Raw genomic sequence first — 15,589 nt, 5'->3', positions numbered from 1 at the left:
CCATCCCTCTCTCCAGGGAAGAGAAAGTGCAGGGTCCCACAGCCCAGACACCTGGGCTCCAGGGTCCGGCTCCATCACTTCCTGACTGTGTGACATTGGGCACATTCCTCCAACTGACTCAATTTCAGTTGCTTTATCTATAAGATAGAGGAGCTTGGAGATGGGAATGTGGGATGAATACACTGGAAAGGCAAGCAGGGGTCAGGTTAAGGCCTCTGCATAGTATCACAGCTGCCATTTATTAAGCATCTACTACTGTGTGTCTGAAACTGTTTTAGATGCTTTATGGATATTATCTCTAAACCTCACAATCACCCCACTTCCTCAAAGGAAAGTGATGCTTTATATACATAAAGTGAACCCCAAGGGAGTGTCTGCTTTCTGGGTCAAGGCAGAGGAAGACGGGTTCAAGCTAATGGCTTCTCTGCTTATGGGCCCTGAATCTTCTCATATATTTTCCTACAGGCACTACCCAGCTGAAACATTTAGGAACAGCCTTTGAGGAAGTGTAGATGGGAATTGCTCCATCTATGCACACGGATGCAACAGTAAGTGGGAGAAAACCTGTGCTCAGCACACAGTAGGAGCACCATCAACCAATGCGGAGTTCATTCATTCTCCCAACACACATCTGTGTTTGCTAGGTGCCAATGTTGTTCTAGGCCAGTGGTTCTCAACCAGAGGCGATTTTGCCTCTCCCCCAGGGGACATTTAGCAATGTCTGGAGGCATTCTTTTTGAGAAGAGGGGGTGTTACCGGCTACTACTGGGTAGAGGCCAGGGATGCTGCTTAACATCTTACCATGCACAGGACAGCCCCTCACAACAAAGAATTGTCTGGGCCAAAATGCCAATGGTGCTGAGGTTGATAAACCCTGCTCCTGGCACTGGGGAGACAGCAATGTGCCAAAGAGGCAATGTCCCTGCAGCTCACATCCCAAGACAGGAGACAGATGATGAACAAAGACTATAATAAGTCAATGTCTACAGGTCCACTGGTTAAAGTGCTACAAAAAATAAAGTAAGAAAAGGAGGAAAGAGAACGATGGGGTCATCAGGGACATAGGGGACATTTGAGAAGAGCCCGGAGGGAAGCAAGGGGGTGAAACTGTGGCTGCCAACCATGATAGACAGAGGCCCTGGGGTGTGTGTATCCTCAACTGTGGCAGGAAGTCCACGCGGCTGAGCTCAGTGAACACTGAGGCAAATGGTTGTAGAGGATGTCAGGGGGTTATTATGCTGATTTGGTCATGTGGACACCTATGGCCCTCTTGGTAATACACTCCTTGAGGATGCAGGCTCTATCCTACCTCTCAGTGCCACACACTTGCTGGAACTAAGCTGAGAAAGACGCCAAGTTGAATTGAATTTTGGCTCAGGGGAGGCAGTTTCCTGTATTATGAAATTTACATGAGATGAACTATCCCCGCTTTGCTCTGGTTTGGGGCAGGAAATGGGCTTAAATGTACTGTCAGCTTATGTTCTTGTATTCTGTAATTGTTGCTTGGCTTTCCTTCATGTGTCTCTGGGGAAGGAGGTGCAAGACCTAACGCTGGTTCTGCGTACAATTTCAACACTGTCCTCTTAGCCTTAATGAGAAGATGTATTCATTCATTGATCCAACAAATAGGTATTAAAGATGACAACAGGGCAGAATTGGGATGATGCAAAAGTAAATCAAACACAGATTCTTCTCTGAAGCAACTTACAGAAAATATATCTTCACTTTTTCATATATAGGTCTTCACTATATCTTATATTACAAAGTGAAGATACTTTGTCATATAAGGTACAAAGTACCAAAAAGAATGAATAAAGAACTATGAAGAAGACCGGATGAGTACCTACAGGGCAGGAGAGCAAACAGCTTACATCTCACATGCTGATTCTCATGAGTAGCAGCTGTCTAGAACTGTGTTGAGAAGGATCCTGAAGTCCCATCTGAGCTCAGTCAGAAAAAGTGCTGTGCTCAATTACTTATGTCTGCCATGATCACAGAACCCCAGTGGCAGAAGTACCCAGTATTTTTGCCATCCAAGCTGAAATGGAGATCAAATAAGTGGAAATGGAGCTTGAAGAGTAAATTATGGCCTTCCTCTTAACGTTTAACACAAAAATATAGCAAGTATACTGCACTATTAAGATGGAAATGGAGGAGGAGTAAAAAACTCAATTTCATAATCTATCTTGAGCGTACATTTGTTTACCTCCTTAACTCCAGGAGTATTTAAGAAATGAGAGAGAAAAGCAAGGTATCCTCTGCTAGTAAAGGAATAACTACAAAAGACTAGGCCAGACTTTACTGCTTAAAATTGGAGGGCAACTGGCTCTGAAACGGGGCCCAGCTCTGGGCATCTGGACTGAGAGCCCCTCCCCAACCCATCTCCATACTTCTCCCCTAAAGCTTTGTAGGAGCCTGGCAGGACAGCAGCTTAGTCTCATCCTAGAATGAGATTTGCCAGTCAAATCCTTCCATTCCAGGGACTAGACAGACAGTGTGAGGCTGTTTAGCAACAGGTTTGGGGCAGATTTCCTAAATCTCCTTTCTCTCCAATCCGTCAGCCTGGCAGAAGCAACATAGAGATGGGATTTAGTCTCATTCTGACACAGCACAGTTGCAGAGTGATCTCCCTGCTTGCCACTCAAGCTGGAATCAAGCCAGAGCCTACACACAGGTTCCAGGATCCAGAGAGGAATGAAATCGCTTTATTAATATCATAAGGTTGGGGGGAAGGGAAGAGTGTTCTGATCGGCTATGCCAGCAGTAGTTCAAAACACAATCCAAAGGGAGGAGGAGAAGTGGGGTGGGTCAGGCCAATGCCCGCTGAGATAAATGCCCTCTGAGGGCTGCTATATAGGAGGAGGTGGTCACCCTTCTTGGAAGGTGATAGCCTTTCTTGGCCAGTGTGCTGGGTCGAAAAGAACTTTTGGATCCTCCTGCCTAGCCTGACAGCCCTTCAAGGCTCAGCAAAGGTATCAGCACAGAGCCACAACCAAGGGATCAAAAGCTTAAGTCACAAAAGTGTAAAAAAAAAAAATCCCTTTTTTGAAAGGCAGCCAAAGAAGCACCTTCACAGAGCTGGCTTTGCATGGCCTTTCAACCAAACTATTTCCAGCAGCACACGCTCAGCAGCTCCCCCAGGCCACCCAGCCCAGAGCATGGCTGCAACACTTCCCATGCTTCCCTCAAGCCTGTGACCCAGAGACCATGCTTTGTCTTGATTTTATCTCTATTTTTTCAGGGGAAAGGGCTGAGAGAGGTAGGGGAGCCAGGCAGAAATACTGTGTTCCTAAAGCCCATGTGAAGAAATGCCCAGGCAAGAGCTGCACTCTGAGGACTTGCCCAACATTCCTGGCTAAGCATCTACATATACCTTTGTCTCCAAGCTTGTAGGGCTGATTGGCTGACTTTGGAAGAGGAGAAAGTGTGTCTCCCTGGAGACCTCTGCAGTGCCAATAAAAGTGTGCCCATTGGTGGGAAGGCCAATGGGAAACTTCCATGAGCCCACATGGGCCACCATGGGGATACACAGAAAGAACTGAGGAGAAGTCATCCAGGTGAGAACAAGAAGCAGTGACATTTGGGGGATCAGGAATAATGTGTTCCCAATTTATACCTATCTTGGTAAGGCCTGGGGAAAACCACTTACTGTTAGAGTTATTATTGTCTGGTGACAATGATCAAAGGGAAAATAACGTTTACTGAAAGCTATGCTTTTACATATATTCTAGCATTTAACTCTCACAGAATTCCTAGGAGATACATATCATCATCCCTGTTGAATAGATGTAGAAACGGAGGCTCAGGGAGGTTGAGGAAGTCATTCAAGTTCACGTGGCTATAAGTGGTGGAGCCAGGACCAAGCCTGGGTTCCTCTGACCCCAAGTTTCACGTTAGTTTCATTATGCCTCACCACCTCCCAGCATTACAGGAAATCATCAAGGCTCCCCTACTCAGAACACACCAAATTCTGCCAAACAAAACTCATTCTGTTTTATTTCTTGAACAATAAGGTGCAGAGAGCTCAGAAGAGAATAAAAGCTCGGGGGTGGGGGTTGGGGGCGGAAAAAACAAACCATGTTTGGGCTGGGTACGGTGGCTCATGCCTATCATGCCTATAATCCCAGCACTTCGGGAGGCCAAGGCGGGTGGATCGCCTGGGGTCAGGAGTTCGAGACCAGCCTGACCAACATGGTGAAACCCCATCTCTATTAAAAATACAAAAAAGTAGCTGGGTGTGGTGGCGGGTGCCTGTAATCCCAGCTACCTGGGAGGGTGGGGCAGAAGAATCGCTTGAACCCGGGGGGTGGAGGTTGCAGTGAGCTGAGATCACGCTATTCACTCCAGCCTGGGTGACAAGAGCAAGACTCTGTCTCAAAAAGAAAAAAAAAAAAATGTTTGAACCTGATTTATAATAAAGGTTGCATCTCATCTCAATGGGGAAAGGAATGGTTCTACAATGTCAAAAAACTGGCTCACTAAATGAATTTGGATCCCTCTCAAACACATTATATAAAAGTAGACTCTAAGTGGATGAAAAACCTAAATGTGAAAGGAAAGTTACAAAGCTAACAGAAGAAAGTGAAACAATACCTTTGTGAACTTAGGGCATGGAAGGTCCTCTTAAATAAAATCCTCAAGGCACAAACCAAAAAGAAAAAAGAAAAAAAAGTTGGTAGATTTGATTACATCAAAATTAGGGCTTCTGTTCAACAAAAGATACTGTGGAGAAAGTTAACAGAGAGGTGGCAGAGTAGAAAGTGATATTTACAATGTCTAAACACAACAAAGAATTGACATCTAACTACATATGTAACCCCTATAAATCAATGGGAAAAGAAAGGAAATGCAATAGAAAAATGGTCTGTAGATATGAATAGGCAGATCACAGAGGTGGAAACCAGAATAGTCAACAGGCAGATGAAAAGATGCTCAAATTCATTAGTAATAAGATAAATGAAAATGAAAGCAATGAGATTCCACATTATACTCAACAGATTTGCAAAATTACAATGTTGAGTAATATTGATTGTTAAACAGGATATGGGTAAATGGGAACCCGTCCGCACCGCTGGTGGGAGTCTAGACTGGCATAGTAGTTCCAGAGACTCACGTGGTACTGATTATCGAAACCAAGTTCGTATGAACCTTGTGACCCAATCAACCCACTCCTGAGTATAGATACTTGCACGGGGTCCATATGGGAACAAGTGAAAGGAGATTCATGACAACATTATTGTTCAGGGTAGTAGGAAATTGGAAGCAACTAGTTGCCCATCACTAAAGAATGGATAAACACAAAATATGATGGGTGCCTACTATGTGATAGTCATTATACAGTTCGCCAAATATTTCCAGTGTTTCCGCCTCTTAGACTCATAGTAGGCTTGCAGTTCCCACGGCTTTTAAAGTGGAGAATAGCCATGTGACTTGTTTTGGCCACTTCTGGGCAGGCTTTAAAAATCAGTGTGCTATTTGTCACCTTCTGGACAGAACCTTTAAGAGCCAGTGTGTGATTTGCCACTTGCTCTTCTCTCTGCCATGTTGAATGGCAGAGGCTCCATCAGCCTAAGTCTCCAAAGCAAAACTCTTATTAACGGGATGGATATGTAATATGGCTAAGCAGTAAACCTGCGTAATTTTAAGCTGCTAAGATTTTCATGCTATTACTGCTGCATAACTCAACCTATCTTGATTGAACCAACTGTGCAGCTATTAGAAACAATAAGCTAGATGTACAACCAACATGGATAGATCTTGAGAACATAGGTGAAAATGGAAAGATCCGAACAAGCTCCTTCGTGCAATATGATTTCTATAAATCAATAACACACACACACACAAAGCAATTTTACATGTTTTACAAAGACATGTACCTGTCCAAGAGCATATATTAAACACCTTGGATGAGTACCTACAAGGGAGTGGAGATATAGACAAAGAGAAAAAAGTGAAGATCTCAAATGAGAGAGAGAGGCCGGGAGCGGTGGCTTACCCCTGTAATCCCAGCACTTTGGAAGGCCAAGGCAGGCAGATTGCCTGAGCTCAGGAGTTCGAGACCACCCTGGCAACATGGTAAAATCCTGTCTCTACTAAAATACAAAAAATTGGCCGAGCGTGGTGGTGCTTGTCTGTAGTCCCAGCTACTCTGAGGCTGAGGCACGAGAATTGTTTGAGCCGGGAGGAGGCAGAGGTTGCAGGGAGCCGAGATTGCACCACTGCACTCCAGCTTGGGCTACAGAGTGAGACTCTGTCTTAAATAAATAAATAAATAAATAAATAAATAAATAAATAAATAAAAAATATTAATAAAATGAGAGAGAGAGAGAGCCCTTGCATGATGATAAAATGTCTGTGAACTTCTGAGTATGGATAATTCAACTCTCTATTGTATCCAAGATCCAAAACAAAAAGGAAAGAAGAAAAGGTGTAAATCATTTTCTTGGTTGACTTCAGTATACGTTTTAAACTCTCCATGCCAATCAGTCGTCTACAAGCACAGAGTTTCCTTTTCCTCACCAAATTTTAATCAACTTGGATGGGTTTTCACTTCACAGCCTCTATGGTTACCACCCCCTTGGTATGAGGTACAGGTGCATACCATTCACAGAAGCTACTGCCAATCTTCCACTTCACTGTGATCTGAGGGAAGGCACCGTCCAACAAAGGACAAAGCTGCAAGCAGTCTGGAGAGACAAGAACCGGGCTGTACCAACTGCGACAAAATCTAAGCAAATCACCTGTGTCCCAACTATTTGGCGAATGGTTGGGGGCTGTGCTCCAGCTGCCTGACAGGATCTCGGCAGAGAACAAATGGTCAACTGGCACGGCCAAGTGGGGAACCCTACAAGTTCTGCTTGAGCCTCACCTGCAGGAAGTGATGCAAGGCTCTCAGTGGAGTGCTTCTGGCAGCCTGAGTTTGCAATGTCCTTCCTTCCTGTCCCCAGGATACCGTGGGATCCCTTCCAGAAAGAATAAGCAGTAATTCAGATGAAAGGAGTCACTTTCCTTCTCATGCATTAAATATATATATATTTTCTGTTGATAGGGTACCAATATAAACTCAATGTGGATTATAAAATTGTATATTTTCCACCCCATTTTCATTTTAATAGTAAACCATATTTGCTAAATATCCCCATTAGAGGCTGAAGAAAAACCATGCTTCACTCTTAAAGCTGGATTTTCACTAATTTGGTCGCTAGTCAAGGGTTGAAGAGAGATGGCAGCTCTCAAGCCTACATGCTGCCCTCCTCCTAGCCCACTCCCCAGCAGACATGACTAATCAATCTTTTCTCCTAAGTCTGAACTTTTCCTGCAGCCTCAAATGGTGTTCTCCAGAGTTGTTTCCTGGTGTTAGGTTTTTTTCTTTTTTACTCTCTTCTTCCCCCCCCTTTTCTTTTTTTCCTTTTAAAGGCTTTAGAAGAGGAGGAAAATGTTCACTCTTCTATTCTCAGGAGAATAATTATATCCAGAGACCTTATGTATGATGCTTTCTCTGGAAAATAGTTGTTTTCAAGGTCCCTGACTTCATCTCTTAATTACTCAATCAACAGTCATCTGTGAACTGCCTACTCTGTGCTGGTGCTTAGGGTGCCAAGCACTGAAAGACACTGATAAAAGGTTCAAAGAGGCACAAAACAAAAAGGGGCCAACCAGCTGGGAAGGCAGGGTGTGCCAGGGTGGGGAAGGCTTCCAAGAGAAGGTGGCACATTCTCAGCAGCTTTCTAGAACAGTGACTGTGGCCTGAAAGGTGCTCATGGCAGTGATGCTATCAGGGATGTGTGGTGTGTTCTCAGGATATGTTATCCCTTATCTGGGCTTCATCAGCTCCCAGTGGGTGCCCCCCATCGAAGCCAACTGTTGGTGGATCCCAGTGTGAGGTGGTTTCTGGCAACTAGCATTCCTTTAGGGGCTGTCAAATTCCATGAATGCTACCCAGCTGTGAATAAAGTCTAACTTTTCACTTTCTAGTGGGTCAGTTGCCTCAGGTGGCATCACTCACTGCAGCAGGTGGGGTCATTCGCTGCATTGCAGTTGTCTGTTCAGATCTGTGCAGTGCCAAGCTGGACCTACCCGATGTCACAGCACATCTCCTCCCTGGCCCCTAAAATTCCATCCCATCATGAAAATGGCACTTTAGGGAGGAAAGAACATGGTGGGACAGGTTGGGGGTCATAGCGAATGACATTTACTGCACAGCCCCTACATACCCACATTGGTAGGTGCTTGTCTCAGCTCATTCAACCCTCCACAACTTGGGAGGCAGGGAGGAGCTGAAGAAGGTACCCAAATAATCTAGTACAGCTGGGTTGGGATTAAAATCTGATATCATTATGAAGTTGGTAGAGAAAAAAGGAAAACACCTATTTTTTTGTGTCTACTGTGTGTATTGTGTCCATATATGTGATTTCCCTCATACCCCCAAAAACTCTAAAAAGTAACTATTATTCATTTTACAGATGATCAAGTTGAGGGCTCAGAAAAGTTTGCTCATCATCATCATCATAACACAAATAACAGTAACTATCCATGAATGCTCAACTTTGTATCAGGTTCTACAAACACTCTCTATCTATTATCTTATTTAATTATCACAGCAACCCTGTGATGTGGGCACTGCTACAACCTCTTTAACTGTGAAGTCACTGAGTCTAAGAAAGGTTAAATAACCTGGTTAAGGCTATACATTCAGTAGGTGTTAGCTCTGGAATTCAAACTCAAGGCTGTCTGACTCTAAGTCCATATTCTCAAACACTGCCAATGCTACCTCCCAAATGTGTGCTATGTACTATGTACAGAGTACTGGAGCAACCCCTGTGACAGAGTGTAACACCTACTACCTCCCAGGGGACCCCATTTGGCCTCTTTGTTTGTGTGGAAGTTATTCCTTAGATCAAATCTTCAAAGGAAGAATAACCAGCTTTAATAAAATTTAAAATAATATTTTGGCAGTGCCAGCATTCGGCAACAATAGCTTACACTTACACGTACTGCGTGCTATGCAGTATTTCAAATAAGCACTAGACATATGGTGACAGACATACTGCTGCTCACCAATATTCCTAGTATCCCTCTGCTTCTGGGCCCTTTCCATCAACACAAATTCATGCACCACAACCTGCTTTGGCCAATGAAGTACAAACAGTGATTTGTGGTTTGTGATTTGTATCACTGTCTTCAGAAGTCTTTGAGAGCCAAGGCCAGGAGTGGTGGCCCACACCTGTAATCCCAGCACTTTGGGAGGCTGAGGCGGGTGGATCACCTGAGGTCAGGAGTCCAAGACCAACCTGACCAATATGGTAAAACCCCGTCTCTACTAAAAACATAAAAATTAGCCAGGCGTGGTGGTATGTGCCCTGTAGTCCTAGCTACTCAGGAGGCTGAGGCAAGAGAATCGCTTGAACAAGGGAGGCAGAGGTTGCAGTGAGCTGAGATCACACCACTGCACTCTAGCCTGGGCAACAGACTGAGGCACCATCTCATTAAAAAAAAAAAAAAAAAAGTCTCTGAGAGCCAGTAAATAATTCTCCATAATCTATCTTCCCTTTTGCAGCAAGAATGGAAGCATGTTGATATGAAGGGGCTGTTAAATTGATGCAGCAGGGAGTATGTCAAGTCAATACATGGAGGGTAACTGCTCTGGGGTCACTAGTCCTTCAAAGGAATCTGCATGAGTGACAAATACACATTAGTTGCATTAAACCTCTGAGATTTGGGATTTGTCTATTACTGCAGCATAACCCAGCTTATCCTGACAAAATCCTCACAATAACTCTATGCTGGATGTGCTGTTGTTATCCCCACTTCGCAGAAAAGAAACTAGAGCAAAGAAGAGTTGAGTAACTTGCCTAAGATCATATAGCTAGAGGGTACAGTCAACTGTGAGTCTCAAGAGTTAGGACTCCAGAATCCACAAACTTAATCAGTATTCTATATTTCCTCACCCACCTTTTTACCAATCAGATATACTAATGCATAAATATGTAGATCTACCAATTTCTTAGTATACCTTAGCCAGTTTTTAAATAATAAGAAAATTATCACAACATGTAATTTTTAAAATACCAAAATTTCTTGCTTTAAACAAAAAAGGAAAAAAACAGCCTAGTTTCAGCTTATATGGCAATTAAAACTAAAAATGGGTTACAACAGAGGTGGCTGCTCTTTGGGGAATTGCCTAGAACAATGGAAAAATGCTTAAAGAAAAACTCAGTTTCTCTTTCTTTACTCAATTTCTTAGTTTACACACTAAAGGGCAACAGACACAATTAAAAGTTTAATTAGTGTTCTCATCCTCCCCTCCCAAATTATATGTTTTCTTTCTAATCAAAAATTATTTCTTTAACAGATTCATTGTTTTCTCCCTAAATTAAATTTGATCCTTAATGAGGCACTGCAATCCTTAAGTCAAAATGGAATCATCAGAAACCTCACTTTGTGAACTCAAGTGTGTCTCTCTTAGTTCTCTAAGAAGCAAGGACACTTGTCAAAGTCCTCTCTGTTGTGTGCAGTCCATCATAATTGCTGCTCATGGTAATTTAGAACACATGGTGAAGTGGTTCTTTCAAAAGCAATTGATGAATTTCATGGGAACAAGGCTGGGTAGAAGGCCTGCCCCAACGCGGTGAGGGGCATGCCATTTCAACCTGGGGACAATGACAAGCTGGCAGTCTGGCCTTTCAGCTGGATCTTCCTCTGAGTTTAAGGGTTATCACCCTTTCAAAAGTGTGGTGATGCTGATGCAGGGGGGCAGCTTTATAATGTCTGAGTGATCTCTGGAGTCAGGCTGCCTGGATTCAAATCCCAGGTCCTCCACGTACTAGTGAGGTGAATTAGGACAGGATCCTCATCTACAAAATGGAAATGGACAGAATATCCATCTCATTGTTAGAAGAATCAAAAGAAAAGATGCATGAAAAATGACTAGCATAGTGCTTAGTACAAATTAGCTTTTTTTTTTTTTTTTTTTTTAGACAGGGTTTGTTCTGTTACCCAGGCTAGAGAGCAGTGGCATGATCACAGTTCACTGTAGCCTCAAACTCCTGGGCTCCAGCAATCCTCCCACCTCAGACTCCCAAGTAGCTGTGACTACAGGCATGTGCCAACATGCCAGACTAATTTTTAAATATTTTTTAAAGACTGAGTCTCACTATGTTGCCCAGGCTGGTCTCAAACTCCTGGCCTCAAGCAGTCCCCTGACCTTGGCCTTCCAAAGTGCTGGGATTACAGGTGTGAGCCACTACACCGGGTCTATCATTTTTGTTGTTATTATTAGAGAACAGTATTCCCCTCTCCTGATGTTTCCTGCCACGTGGAGGGACATCCATTTGTATGATATTCCTGGCATTACCCCCTTATGTCTTCCCTGGGGAGGTGGAAGGCCTCATCTGGTTAATGAGTTTGGGAAGAGAAGCTGGCAGGCATAGCTGAGCTCATCCACTCATCCTCCTTGGGAGCCAGCTACCAGCAGGAAGCAAGCATTCTGCTGAACTCCAGCATGACCATAGTTCCAGGTTGAGGTCTACTGTTCCCTAGCACAGCCCATGAGTAGGTACTTACACCTGCTTCATTGCAGGGTTCAGTATCAGGAAACCAACTGTGGCTACACCACTAAGCCACTCTTAGTCTGTTTGGGTTGCTGTAACAAAATATGATAGACTGAGTAGCTCAAACAACAAACATTTCTTTTTCACAGTTCTGGAGGCTGGGATTGTCCAAGATCAAGGTGCCAGCAGAGTCAATGTCTAATGAGGGCTGCTCTTCTGATTCACAGACGGTGGTATTCTCATTATGTCCTAACATGTTGGAAGGGGCAAGTGAGCTCTCTGGAGTCTCTTTTTTTTATAAGGGCACTAATCCCATTCATGAGGATGCCACCCTCATGACCTAATCACCTCCCAAAGGCCGCACCTCCTGATACTCTCACATGGGGGGAAATTCAACATACGAGTTGAGGTGGTGGGGTGGGACACAAACCTTTGATTGACAGCAGCCATGTTCTACAAAGCAGCCTGTATTAGTAATAAAAGCAACATTTCCATCTCTAACTCCCTGACCTGCCCCCAGTCTACATCAGCTATATCAAAACTAGTATAGAAAAAGGAGGTATTATTTATTAGGTCCTCTCAAACCTCAATGGTTGTCACTGCAACCTTTCTGGAGGACAATCAAAGTCTTTTATGAACTGGCTGATCAAATCCAGCAATTCCACATTTAGGAATGTATCCTCAGGATATCATGAATCGTATACAAAAAGTTACGTTGCAGAATAATTTACCCCAGACTGTTTATAGAACTGAACAGTGAGAAACAACTAAATGTCCAGTATTACAGAATTGACCACAAAACATCATGCAACCATTTTAAATGATGCTGTCAAAGAGTGTGCCATGACATGTAAGGACATTCATAATCTGACAAATGAAAAAAGCAGACACAGATCGTTATGTACAATGTGATTCTATTTTGTAAGGAAAAAACGTAAATGCATGAGAACACTGGGAAAGGCTATAATACATCAAGTTGTTGGTAGTGTTTAGCTCTAGATGGTGGGAGGATGGGTCAGTTATATCTTCCTTTCATCGCTTATGTGAATGCTCTAATTTTCTCTGATGTACATGTAGTCAGAAATATGAAAAGAAGGTATTTTTTATTTTTCAAAAATCCAGGTGAGGCCAGGTACAGTGGCTCACACCTGTAATCCCAGGTGTTACTCCTAAAGTGCTGCTTTGGGAGGCCAAGGCAAGAGGATCTTTTGAGCCCAGGGGTTTGACGCCAGCCTGAGCAACACAGTGAAATCCTGTTTCTACAAAAAAAAAAAAAAAAAAAAAAATTAAAATAGCTGGGCATGGTGGTGCATGTCTGTAGTCCCAGTTACTCAGGAGGCTGAGGAGGGAGGATTGCTTGAACCTGAGAGGTGGAAGCTATAGTGAGCCAGGATCATGCCACTGCATTCTAGCCTGGGCAACAGAGTGAGACCTTGTTTCAGAAAAATACAAAAAGCCATGTGCCCAGTGACTAATGGAGAGAACTCCTTTGGTGAGCACAACCTCTGCTTTTTGCCTTCCAATAGGCCTGGGTCCCCTTTGGAAACAAAGCCATTAGGTAAATAGCACTGTGCATCTTCCCTGACTTTGCCAGTTAAGAGGCTGGTAGCTCAGACTCTGCTCTGAAACAAGTCAGGGTAGGGTTGTGTTGGAGCTTGGGGCACTTGTGGAACAGTCCTTGCTGGCTGAGGTGGTGACCAAAGCAAGGAGCTTAGAATAGCCTAGAGACAACATTCAGGAAATGGGAGCCTGGGATTTTGGGGTCTTCACTGCCTACAGGTGAAAGTCCCAACTGCTCAACATCTTACATCTTACCCCACTGGCTGGGCTCCAGTCCAGCAAAACTCTTGCTGTTCCCCAAATGGTGCATACCCTAATCCCTCAAAGCCCCTGATGAGCTGTTTCTTCTCCACACCCTTCTCCAACCACTTCCCATCTCTTTCTGATGGACTCCTATTCATCCTGCAAAGCCCAGCTCAGCTATCACCTCCCCTGGGAAGCCTTTCATTACCTTCATTCCCATTGCATGTTGTTCAGACACTGATTATATCAGTGAACATAATATGTGACAACTATTTAGTTATGTGACTTATTCTTACCAGCCTGGGGGTTCTCTGAGAGCAGTAACTATCTCTTATCACTGGACTTTATAACCCAGCATAAGTCTGGCATGTGGTAGGCACCTGATAAAGTTTTGAGGTAGGAAGAAAAGAAGAAAGGGATGATGACCGGAAGAGAGAGAAGGAGAGAGGGAGGGAAAATAGGAAAGGAAGGAAAGAGATAAAATTGGCAAAAACCTGGTGCCAAACTGGTGCCCAAACCATAGGCTGGTAGCTGACGATGAAAGGAGCAGAGGCAAGTGGAAAGGTCCTCAGCTTTGGTTCAGACTGAGAGGGGATCAAACCCCAGTCTTGGGCAAGTTACTTAAAGTTTCTGAGGCTTGTTTTGTCTGTAAAATGGGAATTTTACAGACAAAGTTTAGAAATGAGGTCTGCACAGTGCCCAGTACATGGGATGGGGTCAAAACCTGAGAGCTATCATTTGGTGACTCATGGCTGCACTGAGTACAGTCCATCAAGACAAAAACAAAGTCCTAAATAACACTCGGGGCTGCCTGGTGACAGGCTGCAGTGCTCATCTCCCTAAACCTTTCATTTTAAAATGACATCATGTCCGAGGCGGCTGTAATCTCTGCTATCCAGTTTCTGCTCCCTTTGGAGCCAGCACACCACCGGCATCCCCTGAATTTACCCAGCAGCAGTGTTGTTGGAGCACCTGGAACCCTGAGCCTGGAGCAAGGCTGGAAAGGGAGTAGGTGCCTAGAAGCCCAGAGGACGCACGGCAATCTCATCTGTATCTAATTAGCAGTCAGTTCTCCTTTCTAGGCCTCAGTCTTCTCATCTGTGAGATAAGAGGCCTGGACCAGATGTCCTAAGGGTCTCTCCACCCGGACAGTCAATGATCCCATCTCTTGGGCATCAGCCCCACTTCCCTGCCTCCTACCTTTTGTCCTCACAGTTGCCCAGCCCTCAATTTGAGCACAGGCACCACCTCTGACTTGTTTTTAATTAGTATGAATGTCAACTTCCAGATGCTGAGATGATGGCATTTCTTAGGATTAGGAGGTCAGGTCAACAGTGACACCCCTTCTGTCCCATGCCACACCTGCTGCTGCCCGCGACCTGCCAGGAATACAGGATGGGACAGCAGACTCTTCGGGGGGAGTCACGCCTGGCCTGGATGCTACAGAGAGATGACTCCCACATTTTAGTGGGTTTCAGAATCCTAGGAGACATCCTTAAAATAGATGGTGGAGGCCAAGCGCAGTGGCTCATGCCTGTTATTCCAACACATTGGGAAGGCGAGGAGGGTGAATCACCCGAGGGTGGATCAAGACCAGCCCAGTCAACATGGTGAAACTCCGTCTCTATTAAAAATACAAAACTTAGCTGGGTGTGGTGGCACGCACCTGTAATCCCAGCTATTCGGGAGGCTGAGGCAGGAGAATCACTTGAACCTGGGAGGCAGAGGTTGTGGTGAGCTAAGATGGTGCCACTGCACTCCAGCCTGGGCGACAGAGTAAAACTCTGTCTTGAAAAACAAAACAAAACAAAAAATAGATGGTGGACTCCACCCCAGAGTTTCTGATTCACTGGGTTTGGGGTGGTTTAGGGACCACAGTTTGAGAATCATTATTTGAGACAGGATTTTAAACCCCACCCCATTACCTGCCTGAACTTATATCCTCGACTTTCCCCTCCGCAGTGCACTCCAGCAGGCCTCCTCGCTCTTCTCCAAACACACCAGACACATTCCTACCTCAGTGCCTTTGCACGTGCTGTCCCTGCTGCTCAGAAAGCCCTTCTCCAGGTATCTGTAGAGCTCATTCCCTCGCTACTTTGAAGGTCTACTAACATGCCACTTTCTCCTGCCACCCCGGCAAAAATCACACTCTCCCAACACATATATCCTCGTTCCCCAGTTTATTTTTCTCTGTAGCACTTATCCCCACCTAACAGGCTATATATTTTATATTACAG

The 15,589-nt window shown here is 44.4% G+C and overlaps 1 protein-coding gene across 3 annotated transcripts in view; it reads right to left on the bottom strand.

Moving 5' to 3' along the window:
- Positions 1-15,589, bottom strand: part of BTBD11 (BTB domain containing 11) — a 337,966-nt gene that overhangs the window by 282,291 nt on the left and 40,086 nt on the right. The window contains exon 2 of one of the 3 annotated variants that reach the window (XM_031650719.1): positions 6,869-6,962. The exons of the other annotated variants lie outside the window; for them this stretch is intronic. Within the exon in view, the coding sequence (XP_031506579.1) occupies positions 6,869-6,962 (94 nt within the window). The remainder of the gene's footprint in view (positions 1-6,868; positions 6,963-15,589) is intronic. 3 annotated transcript variants of the gene reach the window in all.

Source organism: Papio anubis, chromosome 9 (assembly GCF_008728515.1).
Source record: "Papio anubis isolate 15944 chromosome 9, Panubis1.0, whole genome shotgun sequence".
Lineage (NCBI taxonomy): Eukaryota > Metazoa > Chordata > Mammalia > Primates > Cercopithecidae > Papio > Papio anubis.
This window is presented reverse-complemented; position numbering and strand designations above follow the sequence as displayed.